The sequence below is a fragment of the Octopus sinensis genome, linkage group LG2 (genome assembly GCF_006345805.1).
Source record: "Octopus sinensis linkage group LG2, ASM634580v1, whole genome shotgun sequence".
NCBI classification, from domain to species: Eukaryota; Metazoa; Mollusca; class Cephalopoda; order Octopoda; family Octopodidae; genus Octopus; species Octopus sinensis.
In genome coordinates this window covers 120,886,372-120,900,795 of record NC_042998.1, presented here as the reverse complement: position 1 = coordinate 120,900,795, position 14,424 = coordinate 120,886,372, and the positions used below count along the sequence as shown (strand labels likewise).

The 14,424-nt window shown below is 34.9% G+C and overlaps 1 protein-coding gene across 1 annotated transcript in view; it reads right to left on the bottom strand.

The window, feature by feature from the left end:
- LOC115230258 (14 kDa phosphohistidine phosphatase) overlaps positions 1 to 13,659 on the bottom strand; it is a 75,729-nt gene extending 62,070 nt beyond the window's left edge. Inside the window, exon 1 of the mRNA XM_029800470.2 lies at positions 12,951 to 13,659. Within this exon, the coding sequence (XP_029656330.1) occupies positions 12,951 to 13,137 (187 nt within the window). The 5' untranslated portion in view covers positions 13,138 to 13,659. The remainder of the gene's footprint in view (positions 1 to 12,950) is intronic.
- Between the last annotated feature and the right edge of the window lie 765 nt (positions 13,660 to 14,424).

Sequence of the window (14,424 nt, the reverse complement as noted above, 5' to 3'; positions counted from 1 at the left end):
AGAAATGCAACTTATGCATAGCTGAAAGATTGCGCATTCCTTTTAGATCCAAGATTTTCAGCATCCTGATTTTCAAGTAGAATAGAACATGTGCTCAGAACACAGGGATTGCTTGGAGACACAAGGCATGTTATAAAAACCTGCCTAACCATGTGTCTTAATGGGAAGAGATTATTAGTAGTTCTTATGTTAATACAGAGCTGATACAAAGTACATTACATGATATATATATTATACAAGCAAGTGTGTTCTACTCAAGCTGACAAAGCCTTGTGAGTGGATTTGGCAGGCGGAAACTGAAAGAAACCAGTTGTGTGTGTGTGTGTTTGTGTCCCTATAATTTAGCAGTTTGGCAAAAGAGACCAAAAGAGTAAGTGCCAGACTTTGAAAAAAAAAAAAAAGTACTAGGGTTGATTTGGTCCCAACTAAAATTCTTTAAGGCGGTGCCCCAGCAAGGCTGTAGTCTAATGACTGAAACAAGTAAAAAAGATACACACACACACACACACATATATATACATATATCTATATACACGAACACACACACACACATGTATGTGTGTGTGCATGTTTCTGTCTCTTTGCCTTGACTCTTGAGTGATAGCTGTAAACAAATGTCACCATCATGCAAGTAGAGTTATTTATTTCCAATCATCCATGAAAACATATCTTGTCATGGGAGAATATTACCTTGCAAGGAAACAGGTGAGGGTTGGCAACAGGAAAGACATGTGGCTGTAGAAAATCATCAACAAATTCTGTGCAACTCATGCAAGCATGGAAACTTGAAGGAATATGTGATGATGCTCCAGCATGGCCAGAATCACATTGAATCAACTTACTAAAGAATCAAAGGTATATCTACTTTCTTGAGGATATATATGCTAGTTTACTTACAAACACTTCTGTGTGAATGTGCGTGAGAGGAGAAATATACGGCTGCTGTTTCTGTTTAATTAAATGTGTTGGAGAAAACAACTTGTGATAGTGGGTAGTGGAGTAAATACACCTCTCCTGTATGAATGTGTAAACTGCTAAGTCACATCTAGAGATAACAGTGGGTGTTCATTTTCCCAGCTATTATAAAAACACTAAATAGCTTGGCTCATTTATCATAAACCTGCTGTTTACTTTTCAAGAGGTGTAGGGGATTTAGTCCAACCTGACAAGAGAGGTTAACTCTGAAAGAAGATGTATGGAGGATTTAGTCATATTTGACAGAACTGGGCTTGGAGGTAATTTATGTTAAAATACACAGGAGAAATTTTGTAATGAAGAAGGAAACTATACACCATTCTCAAACTTGCTATAAGGACTATACTACTACTACTACTACTAAGAATGATTCTTTTAATTTGGCACACAGCCAATATAAAGGGAAGGTAGGGAGTAGTTGTTATACTGACCCTAGTACTAGACTGGGACTATGTTTTATTGACCTTAGAAGGATGAAAGGTAAAACAGGATTTGAACTTGGAATAGTAATACCAACAAAAACAATATCAATACTAAAAATTGTTTTTAATTAAGGCACAAAGCTATATATTTTGAGGGAAGTGGGGTTAGGTGATTATATCAAGCCAGCACTTGACTGGTACTTTGTTATCAAGCCTGAAGTAATAAAAGGCAAAAGTGACCAAGGCAGGATTTGAACTCAGAATGTAAAGTGCTGTAAATACTGTAAAGCATATAATAATTTATGATGACTCAATACCAAAAATTGTAGGGAAGGAGTATTAATAAGTGAACAAACACTAGTACATACTGGTCACAATGAAATACATCTAGTATACTCTGTAATTTGTTGGTGATAGGAAGGGCCAGTCATAGAAATCATGCCAAAACTAGAATATAATAGCAAAATGGGGCTCTTGGAGCTATCTAGGAGAGCAATAACTACAAATAAGAACTGACTCAGAACTTGAAAATTCACCCTCATCCATGCCAACAATGAAAGTAGGTGCTAAATGATGATGATTCTTTGACTCTGGATGGTGATGTTGTCATTGTAATCACCATCATTACCACTATTATTTTGGATTGAGCAGTTACACACTCAGAGTCAGTTCATATGAGGAATTATTGTCTTTGTTAGTTTGGTTAGAAGACCATATTTTGCTCATGTTTCAATTTTCGCATGATTAGTATTAGGAAGGGCATGGATGCCCTTTACTGGGTGAATTTTATCATGGTAGCAACACTATAGAAATGATATATCTTTCAACCTCTGTCACTATCATTATTTCAATGCTGGTTTTCATCATGTTTGCACCAATGGATGGGTTTTGCAATTTACCAATCATTGTAATTCGTTGTCATTTCTTTTATGAGGATCAAATATGCTGGTTATCAGCAAACAAAATATTCTAGACATTCAAAGAAGGGGCAGAATAAAGATAAAGATGCTTGTACTTGACTAATGTGTGAAATCAGGGTTTAACAACCGCACTTATATATGGCTTTGTCCTGAAAAATATCTACACCAAAATATCTAATTATTTACCAGATAGCACGACAGAAAATCGTAACAAAACCTTACCTGGTTATATGATGTATATTGTTTATTCTTTTTCAAGTATTTCCTTTTTGGCTTGGATCCTGTCAGACCATTCAACCCATGCCCATATGGATGTTAAATGATGATAATGATGACGAGACTACAAGAAATTCTCTTGTGGTAGATAATGCAGTATTCTGCATTCTAACTCAATGTCCACGTTTAAGTGGGGATAACTATTAACTTTTGGTATTAATACTGCCCTATCACTATTAATTATTTTCAAATAAGACCACTGACTGATAGAGGAATTACTGTTCTTTCTAGTTGTGGGCATCTACCATTAACGAGGCTAAGGAAGGTCGAAATCACGTGATCTAGCAGTTCCAGCAGCAATCATGGATGATTATCTCCCACTAGCGATATAAGCACAAGTACTTTTATGCACCACAAGTCCATATGAGAGGTGCTCTCATGGTAAATAACACAGTATTCTGTGTTCTAACACAACATCCACTTTAAAGTGGAGATAAACATTACATTTTGGTATTAATACTGCTTCTGTCACTATTAATTATTATTAGTACAGCTTTATTGGCCCTCAAGAGTGAGATATCAGAATATAAATGAATGCAACTAAATACTACAAGGCTTGTAGTCCAACATTCTATCAAATTTACTATTGACCATCATCTACATATACCCTTACTCAATAAAATTAATCTGCACTTAATAAATTAATTCATAAAGTCAGTGCTGACATAACTGAAGTGAGTCAAGAAGGTATATAATTAAATTTATACCCATGATGAGGAGAGAAAACATCCTTATTAGCTTAAAGATTAACGAGGAGGGTATAGATGGAAATTATAATAAAAATTTCAAGGATGTCTTTGGTTTTATTCCATAGTTAATGTTGTTACAAATGCATAACACTCAAACACATGTCAAGTAAAGCAGAATGATAGAGTCTAATCATCAAAGATTGTAGAGAAAACTAAAGAATTTAAGTCAATTAAAAACAGAAAGCAATAGGAGAGGGGGTTGACTTTGTTCGCAGTAGTGGCAATATCATTATGGTTTTAACCTACTTTTCTGTGTGTATGAGTTAGATGGGATTCAGTGAGGCAGATTCTCTATAGCTGGATGCTCTTCCTATTGCCAACCCTCACCTGTTTCCAAGCAAGGTAATATTTTCTTAATCTGGACACAATTTCATAAGAGATTGCAAACAAACAGCAAAATTTGTATGACAGTCATATCTGTTTACTGTTGGACTGTTATATCAAGAAAAAGACATAGAAACACCCCTGTACACACATATATACAGATATGATGGGCTTCATTTCAGTTTCTCTCTACTAGACCCACTCTCAAATGCTTTGGTTGGCACAAGGATATACAAAAAACACTTGCTCAAAATACCAAGTAGTGGGCCTGAACATGAAACCACATGATTATGAATCAATCTTCTTAACAGTACATCCATACTTCACACATGCCTGGCTATGAGTCAGCCTGATATTTGGTAGTATGTTTCAAATGTACTAAAAACATTTTAGACTTATTAAATTACCTCAATGAAACATATTAGACATAAGAAGATAGAGAGATATATATCAAATTTTAGTGAAAATTTTTTTTTAAATGACTGGAAAAGAAATACAGGGACACATGTTGCAAAGACAAATACTGAAGGGAATGTTAAATATTCATCTTGAAGTGAGCTATCTTTTATCCTCCTTTGCCTGCCTTGACTTGTAACACTTAAGAAAGATACTGTCATTGCCATTTACCAAAAATATATTTTTAGATATTAACGCTTTCCTTTCAGTATATTGATCACAGAGAATCAAGTGGAATGATTCGATTTTATTTATAGCATTCAAGTTTACAAGGAACTGGTGATATTGATAATGTCTGTGGTAATGTATATATACTTGTGCACATGCACACACACTTTTCTGTCTCTCTTTCTACATATTTAAAAAAAAATTTTTTTGTGGAAAGAAGTTATTACAGAGAAAAAAATAGTTCATTCTTAACAACTCTATTAAAAATCAGAAGGAAGACTTTAAAACAGTTGCTTTTAAGAATATTTATTTAGTATGTGTATGTGTGTATAAATACACACACACACAGCTCCAGCACTGTCACACTGTGTAATGCTGAGTCTACTTGAGAATTATGTTAAGGGTAAATACATCGGTGGAATACTCAACTACTCTGCACACTAATTCAATGAGGAAGTCACCCAGTTGATTGAACAACTGAATGTTCATACACTGAAATCAATGGAAGATTCCATCCAATATATGTGATCGCAGAGTACTGAATGTACAAGCTCTGCGAAGCTGGACAAGTTGCAAGGTTCACAGACAACAGGTGAATCAGTGCAGATGCTGAGTGGTATGAAAGAGATCAGAAAAGGCCACTTGGAAGGCTTCCATGATGATGAGAAGGCAATTTGGTCAAGATGGAAAAGAATGATGCAGTCAAGACAAAATTAGAAGCATGTCACTACTACCACAGGATTTGCATATTTTGCAGCAACTCTCATATGCTTCTTTACACTAACAAATGATGATTTAGAATTTGCATCAAGGTTATATTTCAAAGGAAATACAGTGAGTTTATCCTTAGCATTGCACATGTCTGAAACTATTTACTTTTCAGCATCATACTCTTCACAAACTATTACTGTTGAAGCACCAATCTCTACTTATATATTCCAATTTTTGGTTCACATGCTTCAATTTTAGATTATTACTCTTCATTGAAGCATGATGTATAAATACAAGGTTGAAAGATGCCTAATCACAGAAATATCAATGGAAATTACAGGCAACACAAGCTGTATTGTGTTACATGCAATGATTACTGTCAATATGCACAGTGTTACAGAAATGAACCTAGTAGACTAACATAAGTATTACTTACAAATATACATACAAATTTTTGGCTACTTTGACCTGACTTAATTTTTGACTCTGAGCGTTTATTATTCAGCTTGAAAATAAATTATGAACAGATTATATCAAGACGTTGCAAGAAAAGAGTCATTATAAAGAAAATTCTTTCCAGTTTATAAATTTTCAACAAATTTATACATACAACTTTTCACCATAAATCTATATATATGAAAGAGAAATTCTGTCTGCCTGTCCGACAAAACATAAGTGAGACACCATCTCATTTATAAGCGTGGGTGTTTTGTCCACTTTCACTATGGTGATGGTAATGATGATGGTGTGATCAGGGCTAAAGTGCCAAAATTTTCAAAGAATCAAAACCTTTCAATCTCTCTCTCTCTCTCTCTATATATATATATATATATATATATATATATATATTATATATATATATATATAATATATATATATATATATATATATAATCTTTCTGTCTTTCTATTTGGCTGGAAATTGTCCAGTGGTGAGAATAATCAGCATTCAACAACCACCACACCATATATATTATTCATTTATTTATTCAAGGATTGTCTGTCCTGCACAGTTAAACACAGTCAATCATTTTCTTTCTCTCCCTCTGTAATGACTGCCACAAGTAAAATCCTTATCAAAAACATTTCTCATTCCCTTAAGCTATTCTTCTATATGATATACCTATTTATCTTGCATTACTGTAGCATAGCATCTGAATTTCATTTCACTATTACTTCCTGATATTTATTATCAAAAAAATGTCTCACCAAACAAATGCACGAGGTGCATCAGAAAATGATGAGACATGTGCATGGTTTACAGATCAGCGACAGAGAAAGAAAGCTCAACATGCACCTGAAACCAAACATCAACGAAATGCTAGATAAATAAAATAACACATACAACTCATTTATTATTGTCGTATCATAAACAAACACAAGTTCATGTATGATATTGATCTTTCTTCTACTTCAATTATTACATAGTTTTCTCTTCTAAAAATGCACACATACAGGTTCAATGTGGCTCCTGACCAATGACGGCTTTTATTGCTATTTCTTTATATAAGCAATAGATTGAATATGGATCAAAAGAGGAAGGGTGAAAAAGAGGTGAACAAGTCTGAATAGTAGAAAAAATCAAGAGGCTAGTTAATAAGAGGTAAGTACAGGGTGCAAGAGAGAGAGAATATATTTTTACAGAGAAGTATAGAAGTACAAGAAATTTGCAAAACATGATGACTTTCATTTTGTTCATAATTGTGTTTAAAATTATGTAGCTATATCAGACCTTCTGCCATCTTTTCATTTCCCTATCAATCATCCCTCCATCACTTTTCTAACTACTGCATTATTCTGCAGCTGTAATTATATGAGAACAGGACTACATATTTCATACCAATCTCTCTCTCTCTGTTGACAGTTGGCAGAATCAGATACATTGCTTTGTTGTAATCATTCTGGCTCTGTATAGAGTTTTAGTTCAAATCCTGCCAAAGTAAACTTTACCTTTCATTGTTTTGGGGTTGATAAATTAAGTAACAGCCCAGTACTTGGGTCAATTCTGCTTATCTTCTTTACTTTCTCTCTGTAAGAAATCAGTTGTTTAAACCAGGAGAAGTCAGGACTCTGCCAGGTTTAAAATGGCCAAAACATGCTGCATGTCATGATGATACCTACAATTCCATCAAAAGTTGAGAGCCAAAGGAAGGGAAAATACAAGGTGTTTCAGGAAAATTGATATTATTTTGTAATCTAATAATTTGACCAATTCTCATTCAAATGATCATAAATTGCAATAGCATGTGTAGAAACAACTCAAAATTCTACTTTTAATGCTTTATGTTCTTTTCAGGTATAGAAATGCCATTCACTGGAAAAGAAAAGGTATTTGTGTGCTAGAGTATGCTCAAACACAGTTGAACAAGACTGTGCAATGTGCATTTGTAAAAGAATTTGCTAAAAATGCACCAGTTGTAATGCAGATTTGGACATGGCACAAAAAAGTTTGAAGAGGAAAGCTGTCTGTGCAGGACAAAAGGATCTGGATGACCATTGGTATTGGAAAAGATGGTTGAATGGGTTTGGGAAACAATTTTGTGAAGTGCCAGGAAGTACATAAGAAGAGCAAGCCTGGAAATTCAGATTCCTCCAACAACATTTGATGTGTTGCAAGGGAATGCTTACGAATAACAACCTACAAGCTAGAGCTCATTCAGGCCTTAAAGATAGGTGACAAGCAAAAGCACAAGCAATTCTATGTTGATATACAAAAGAAACTAAAACACAAGTTTGAAGAACTTCTTGCTTTCAGTGATGAGGCCATTTCATATGGATGACAAAGTTAACAAGTACAATATTCACATTTGAGGTGAAGAAATATCCCCATGCCACAGGATTGACTGAAACTGAATGTGTTCAGTGCCATCTCCAAGAATCATCTTTATGGTCAGTTTTTCTTTGAGGGAAATGTGATAGGCAATGTTTATCTGCAAATGCTTCAGAACTGGCTAATTGATAAGATCATTGCAAATGGACATGAACATTTAATTTTTCAACAGTGTGGGCTTATCTCAATGAGAATATGCCAAGGAGATGAATTGAGCATGCTGGTAATGAAGACAATGTTCTGCTGAAATGGTTTTCATGTTCACCTGACACCTTACAATTTTTTTCTCTGTAGTCTATATCCTCCCCTCTCCCTATAATTTTAGAGGAACTCAAGCAGAGAGTCACTGCTACACTAGAGACTGTTACCCAAGACATAGTGCATCAGGTTTGACAGGAGCTGGACTACTGACTTGATATGCACTATATCATATGTGGTGCACATATTGAAATCATGTGAAATTATTCATAAAATTTACATACCTTTGAATTTCTCATTCAAATTTTTATGAATAAAACTTATTTTGTTCAACATTAAGCCTGTTTAGTTTCAGTTGCCTAGACAATGTAGTTACTTCAATATTTATAGCTCAAACGTTATCAAATTTTTTAAAACATCCTGTATTACACAGATGGTAACAGAGATCAATGTAAAATTTCAAAATTATAGGCTTATAGAAAAATTTAGTCTTAATAATAACTTGACTTTCTGCAGACACACACATACAAAAGCCACAAACTTTGATTAGTAAATATTTTATTAGTGAAAATTGTTAATTAAATTTCAATCAAAGATTTTCTATCATTGTTGAACTGATAGTCTCAAAATATTGACAGTATTTAATTTCAATAACATATATAACTACAGCTTCTAGCATAACTTAGATTTGCCAAGGTTGTATTTTGTAGATTTTTTCAAATGACATTTCCAGTCTAAAATCAAACAAGATCATCTCAATTCAACAACTATTTAACTAAAGGATTTTCCTCCTGTCTCTGATTCAACTAAATAATCCACACTACTCAGGGTACACATACTTCTTTTCAAAGAAGTGCTCTGTCTCAAACATCAAAACACACCCCTCCTCATAACTATTACAAATTTTATCAAACATCTTTTGCCAACACAGATCATCACAAGTTTCTTTAGCAGCTAGAAAAAAATAAAGCTTGTCTGTCTACTACCTAGAATAAACAACAACAGAAGGAATTATTATTCAGCATCACAGTGATATATAACTGGTACGTTAGAGAAATCAATGATGGAACCCCTGATCTAGAAATAACAGTTGCCAGCATGAAACATGGACATTAAATGATGATGATCTCTCTCAAATGACACTTTACTAACTTAAAAAGAAGACACTGAATATTATGATCCTGGATATTGATGAATGAAATATGGAATGGTCACAGTTAAAATGTCACTGATTATAGATCTATTTGAAAAGAGCTAACCAGAGACAAAACAAAGTTACTGATACTCAGGGAGAATGAGAAGAGACCTAAAGAGGTTAAATTATTGTCTTAGTGATCAATTTCCTGATGAATACTATTACTATGATAAGAAACTTTTAGTAGCAACATTCTTGGAAAATTCAAACAAACACTTTCATGATATTCTTTGAAAACACAACATGGTATTTCATTCTCAAGACAGGCACCATATCTGCTTCTACCAACCAGATTTTGCAAAGCCAGATTTACTAGTCACTTTCTCTCTTATGTCACTCATAAATGGACTCTACCCAAGAAAAATTTGATGAAAGAAGCAACATTACCTTTGCCATTTGCAAAGCTTTTGTGTCTGGCATGCAAATTACCTATTAAAACTGTCTGTCTGTGAGCTCCATCAGTCTTGTTTCTGGGATCAGGGGCTTCCTGTTAGATCACACTATCATAGTATATACTGCCGAAGTTTGCTCACTCTGTCTCTCTCTTTGATCAATGCTATCAACTATGGTGTACTCCAGACTTTGGTTTTGTTCAGCACTCATTTTCGTATACATCAATGTTCTACTTGTTGTCAACTTCAACAACACCCACTCCAATGAAGATAATGCGAGTCAAAAATTCCTCCCTAATCTTCCACACCAAAGCATTATCCAACTGCAACCCTAAACACTTCATGTCAAATCTGTATTGACTCTATTGACCTTTCTTCAATGGAATCAAGACAATTTTGTCCCCTTCAACAACATAAAACAGAATTACTATACATATCAAGAAAATATTATTACCTCCCACACCACTCTTTTGAAACATGAACAGCATACAACTAGAACTCCCAAGGTTGTTACATAATGATGGATCTCACTATCACAAGATCTCTCCAGGCAAACATGATCAATATAACAAAGATGCATCACAAAGACTAGTCTTCATCTTCAAGGTCAAAAATAAACTTAAGCACTTATCAACTACTACTCTACAAAGCTTGGGTGAGACCCACAATGGAGTACTGTTCCAACACCACGGTCAGTGCTGCTGCTGCTGCTACTACTACTACTACAACACACATCCTAGATGAAGAAAGACTATGCAAACTGATTGCCATGAAGTTGCTCACCAATACACTGCAACCTCTGGCCCAAAGATGCACTGCCTTTTGTTATTGTAATAGCCTCTGCCACTCAGAGCTAGCTGACTTCATGCCACCTCCATTTAGAACCTCATCTCTCCTCTTATCACCTATATTGTGTCTATTATCTCAGGCCCCACACTTACCACTATGCCCAGCTCTTACGGTCCAGATTGTTAACTCTCATGAATTCACTCCCTAAATGTTTTTCCCCTGAGCCCTTACTCACAACTGTCCAAGAGGAACATTAATAATGTCAAACTCACAAAGCTTGGTAAGGCCATAAACGAACCCCTTCAGTCAGATCAAACCTATCTATATATTTTTTTCTTTTTTGGGTTTCTTTTCTACATTTAATGTTGTGGAAATTCAAGGATGACCTGGAATTGATGCAGCAATTATTTTTGTTGTCCACATTAAAAAATGTTTCTCTTACAACAGAAAAATGAGCACACACACACACGAAAGATATATATATATATATATATATATATACACACACAAAGTAAGATAGGGGTTATGGGTGTAACAGCTGTAAGAATTTATGGATTTCAATAATTCATAATATGACTTTTAAAATCTGTATTTGTATTATTATCTTATCTATTGATTTATATAATATTTTGTATGCTTTTGATGTCCTCATTTGTAAAATGAATAAATAATCTAACATTATAATATCCGTAAGTTGATGAACAAACTAAATTTGTTTCTCCATTTTCTTATTTGTATTATATATATATATATATATATATATATAATTCTTTTTAAACTTTTAACACTTTCTTTTCTCCATCTTTAATTGTTTGTTGAGTTTCTATAGGATATTTGTTCTATAAATACTCATAACACATTCTATATTTGTAGCATTTTCATATTCGAAAAATTCTAACAACAGTAAGCTGTCAATGTAATATGAAGAATCTTTATTAGAAATCGACCTTTAGAACCCCGCAAAGTAAAGGATGAAATAGAACTCAACCTTTTCTCTCTCTCTCTCTCTCTTTCACACACACACATTCATTAATTTTATTTTATGTTCAGTATAATAAAAGAAATTTTATATTAATCTGAGGAGTTGCTCTATACTTTCGTAGAGTACCAAATTAATGATTCTTAAACAGGAATATTGTTGATAGTGATTTCGAAGTTTCGGCCAGTTTACTCATCGTCAGACACACACACATATTATATGATGCACCTGTATGTGAACGCATACACCGAGCACAATTTAATAAAAACTATAAGAGTTTTGTTGTCATTGGGAAATATTTGACAACAACAACAATAATAATGATTTCAAATTTTGGCATAAGGACAGTAATTTCGGGGGAGGGGTAAGTTGATTACATCGACTCCAGTACTCAATTGGTAATTATTTTATCTACCCCAACCCCACAAAGGATATCTCATGATTTGATCTCAGAACGTTAGGTGGGAAAAGAATGCTGCAAGGCATTTTGACCGACACAAACGATTCTTCTAGAACAAGGCCAGCAATTTCGAGAGAGATTAATTGATTATATCGACCCCAGTACGTGACACTTAGCTTATTTATGGACCCGGAGGGATTAAAAGCAATGAAACTATGATAATGATTTCTTTTTATTGGTCACAAACGGCCTGGGACGCTATTGTAAGTAGAAGAGATTTACGAATTTACACTTGTTCTTGTATTTCGTTTGTTACTGACAAGAGCATTCTGGACCATTGTAACGAATAAAAAGGAAAATCATTACTATGGTTTCTTTACCGGTCAGCAAATCCAGGGCCGATAAAATATAGCACCAGTCAAATACAAGGTTCGATTTATCGACTAAAAGTGTTTTTCTTACAACAGAAAAATGAGATAGAAAGGATTATTATTGTTATTGTTCTTTAGGCAGGTCACTTTCGCCACTTTTTTCCACTTTCCATAAAATTTACCGGAGGGCAGCACTTCCCTCTCTATCAATAATCATAGAATTAATGATATTTTCGGAATTATTGTCAGTTTGCTATCACAGACAGTAAGGAGATATGTTCAATTTAGAGTAATGTTAGTGTGAAGTTTATTAAAGAAATTCTTCTTAGTCATGATTAAGAGCTTTAGGTTACTTTGCAGATTGTTTTCGAATAGATTTTTAACTTGGGAATTATTCCCAGTTAGTGATTAACACAACATTTAAAGCAAAGGCTGGACATATATAGAAGATATATACGAAATAAAAGAGAAAATAAAGGCATGTCGTGAAACCGGACAACGAAGACGGACAGGTAGTGCTCTTGACTATTTACGAGGCCACATGAGGAAGTTATATTCAAACTTGGTCCGAATTCTTGCAGCAGGGTGGACTCCACTAAAGGACTTCAAAAACCAGACGGTGATGTTAAACCGGGTGGCAAATTAAATATCGTAGAGTATAATATGAGGAAGTGATTTCTAGCAGATCGAGTAACCATATAGAAGGACCCCGCTTCGGACTGTGCTGATTACAGACAAAATGATGAACAGTAGTGATAGAAAGGACTATAAAAAAAACAAACAAAAACAAACTTACAGTGATATTCATGACGACTGTATCCTCGGATGATATGCTTAAATTCGCGGTCTTTCTCGGGATCATGCACTTTGATCAATATGTATTTAAACCTGCCGTTTTTGTCGGTGTCAACATCGCTAATTGCTTTCAGTTTGGGATTCTTGAAAGCTCCGGCTGAAGCTATTGTTGCCGCTGCTACAGCCATAGTTAGATGAAATTTACAATGTTTCCGAAAACTTTCTTAAGGTGCCTGTATGTCTGTCTGTGAGAAGCTTCGGTGGAATGGACAACCCGGAATGAAAGAAAGTAAGAACAGGAAAGTGTGGCAAAACGGAAGCTGGCGGCAGTCAGGCTAAAGAATGTTAATCATTCAATAATTAGTATGTAGCTGACTTTCTGTGGGGGGAGAGTCAAACTGAGAAAGAGTGCGGTAAGCGAGTAACAGTCGAAGAAAGAAAGTGTATAAGTTAGAGTGAAGAAGGTAGTGATGCAACACGGTGATAAAGCAACAGACAGAAACAGTATACTTTCGAAATGGAGAGAAGATGAAAAGATTGCGAGAGAGAAGTGCAAGTGAGAAGAACTCGCTAAGAGGGCGGTCGCTCTTATGTGTAGGAGGAGAAGAAGGTAGATGTGATTTGGCACGTGTAAGGAACGCTTATCGAACGTGCACAGGTCCTGCCTTCACAGTTTCATAGTAAACATCTTGGTCCTACCTCCGCAACTTCAATGCTGTCTGCTAGGTACTGCCTTCACGTACGGTTAAACAGGCTGGTACTGCCTCTAAGTTTCATTGTATAGCACAGATAACTGCCTTTACGATACTGTAAATCAATGAAACGTTACTTTCAAGCTTCTTCACCGACAAATATCTCTTGTAATTGTAAACAAAAATTAAGAATCTGTTTTTTAATGATTATTTGCTGCCTACTTCCATTTTATTAATGTTCTAAAATTATCTGCAACGCCCTCCACCACTACCAAAAAGAAAGTACGTTATTTCAACCTCCGATTATTCCGTATGTAATTCCAGAATCTCGCTCTTATTACATTTCCTCAATTAAAGATTAGTAGGTTCAAAAAGATGATATATAGGGATTCTACATGTGTTTATAGTTAATCTACATAGAGAAATATAATTAATAATTCTCCGGTTTATGCACATACACATTTACTTTAACAACTAGGAGAAATAGGACTCAATACATAAAGCAAACTATATATATTTGTTAGGTGTAGAATCACGTCATTAACCTAAAGGCCCAGGGGTTCGTTCCAAAGCACGTGTGTGTGTGGAGGTGCAATGATCCAGTGGTTAGGGCAGCGGATTCGCGGTTCCTCAGACCATGCGTTGTGAGTGTTTATTGAGCAAAAACATCTAAAGCTCCGCGAGGCTCCGGCAGGAGGTGCTGGCGAACCCAGCTGTACTCTTTCACGACAACTTTCTCTTTCTTCCAGTTTCTGTTATATCTGTATTTCAAAGGGCCAGCCT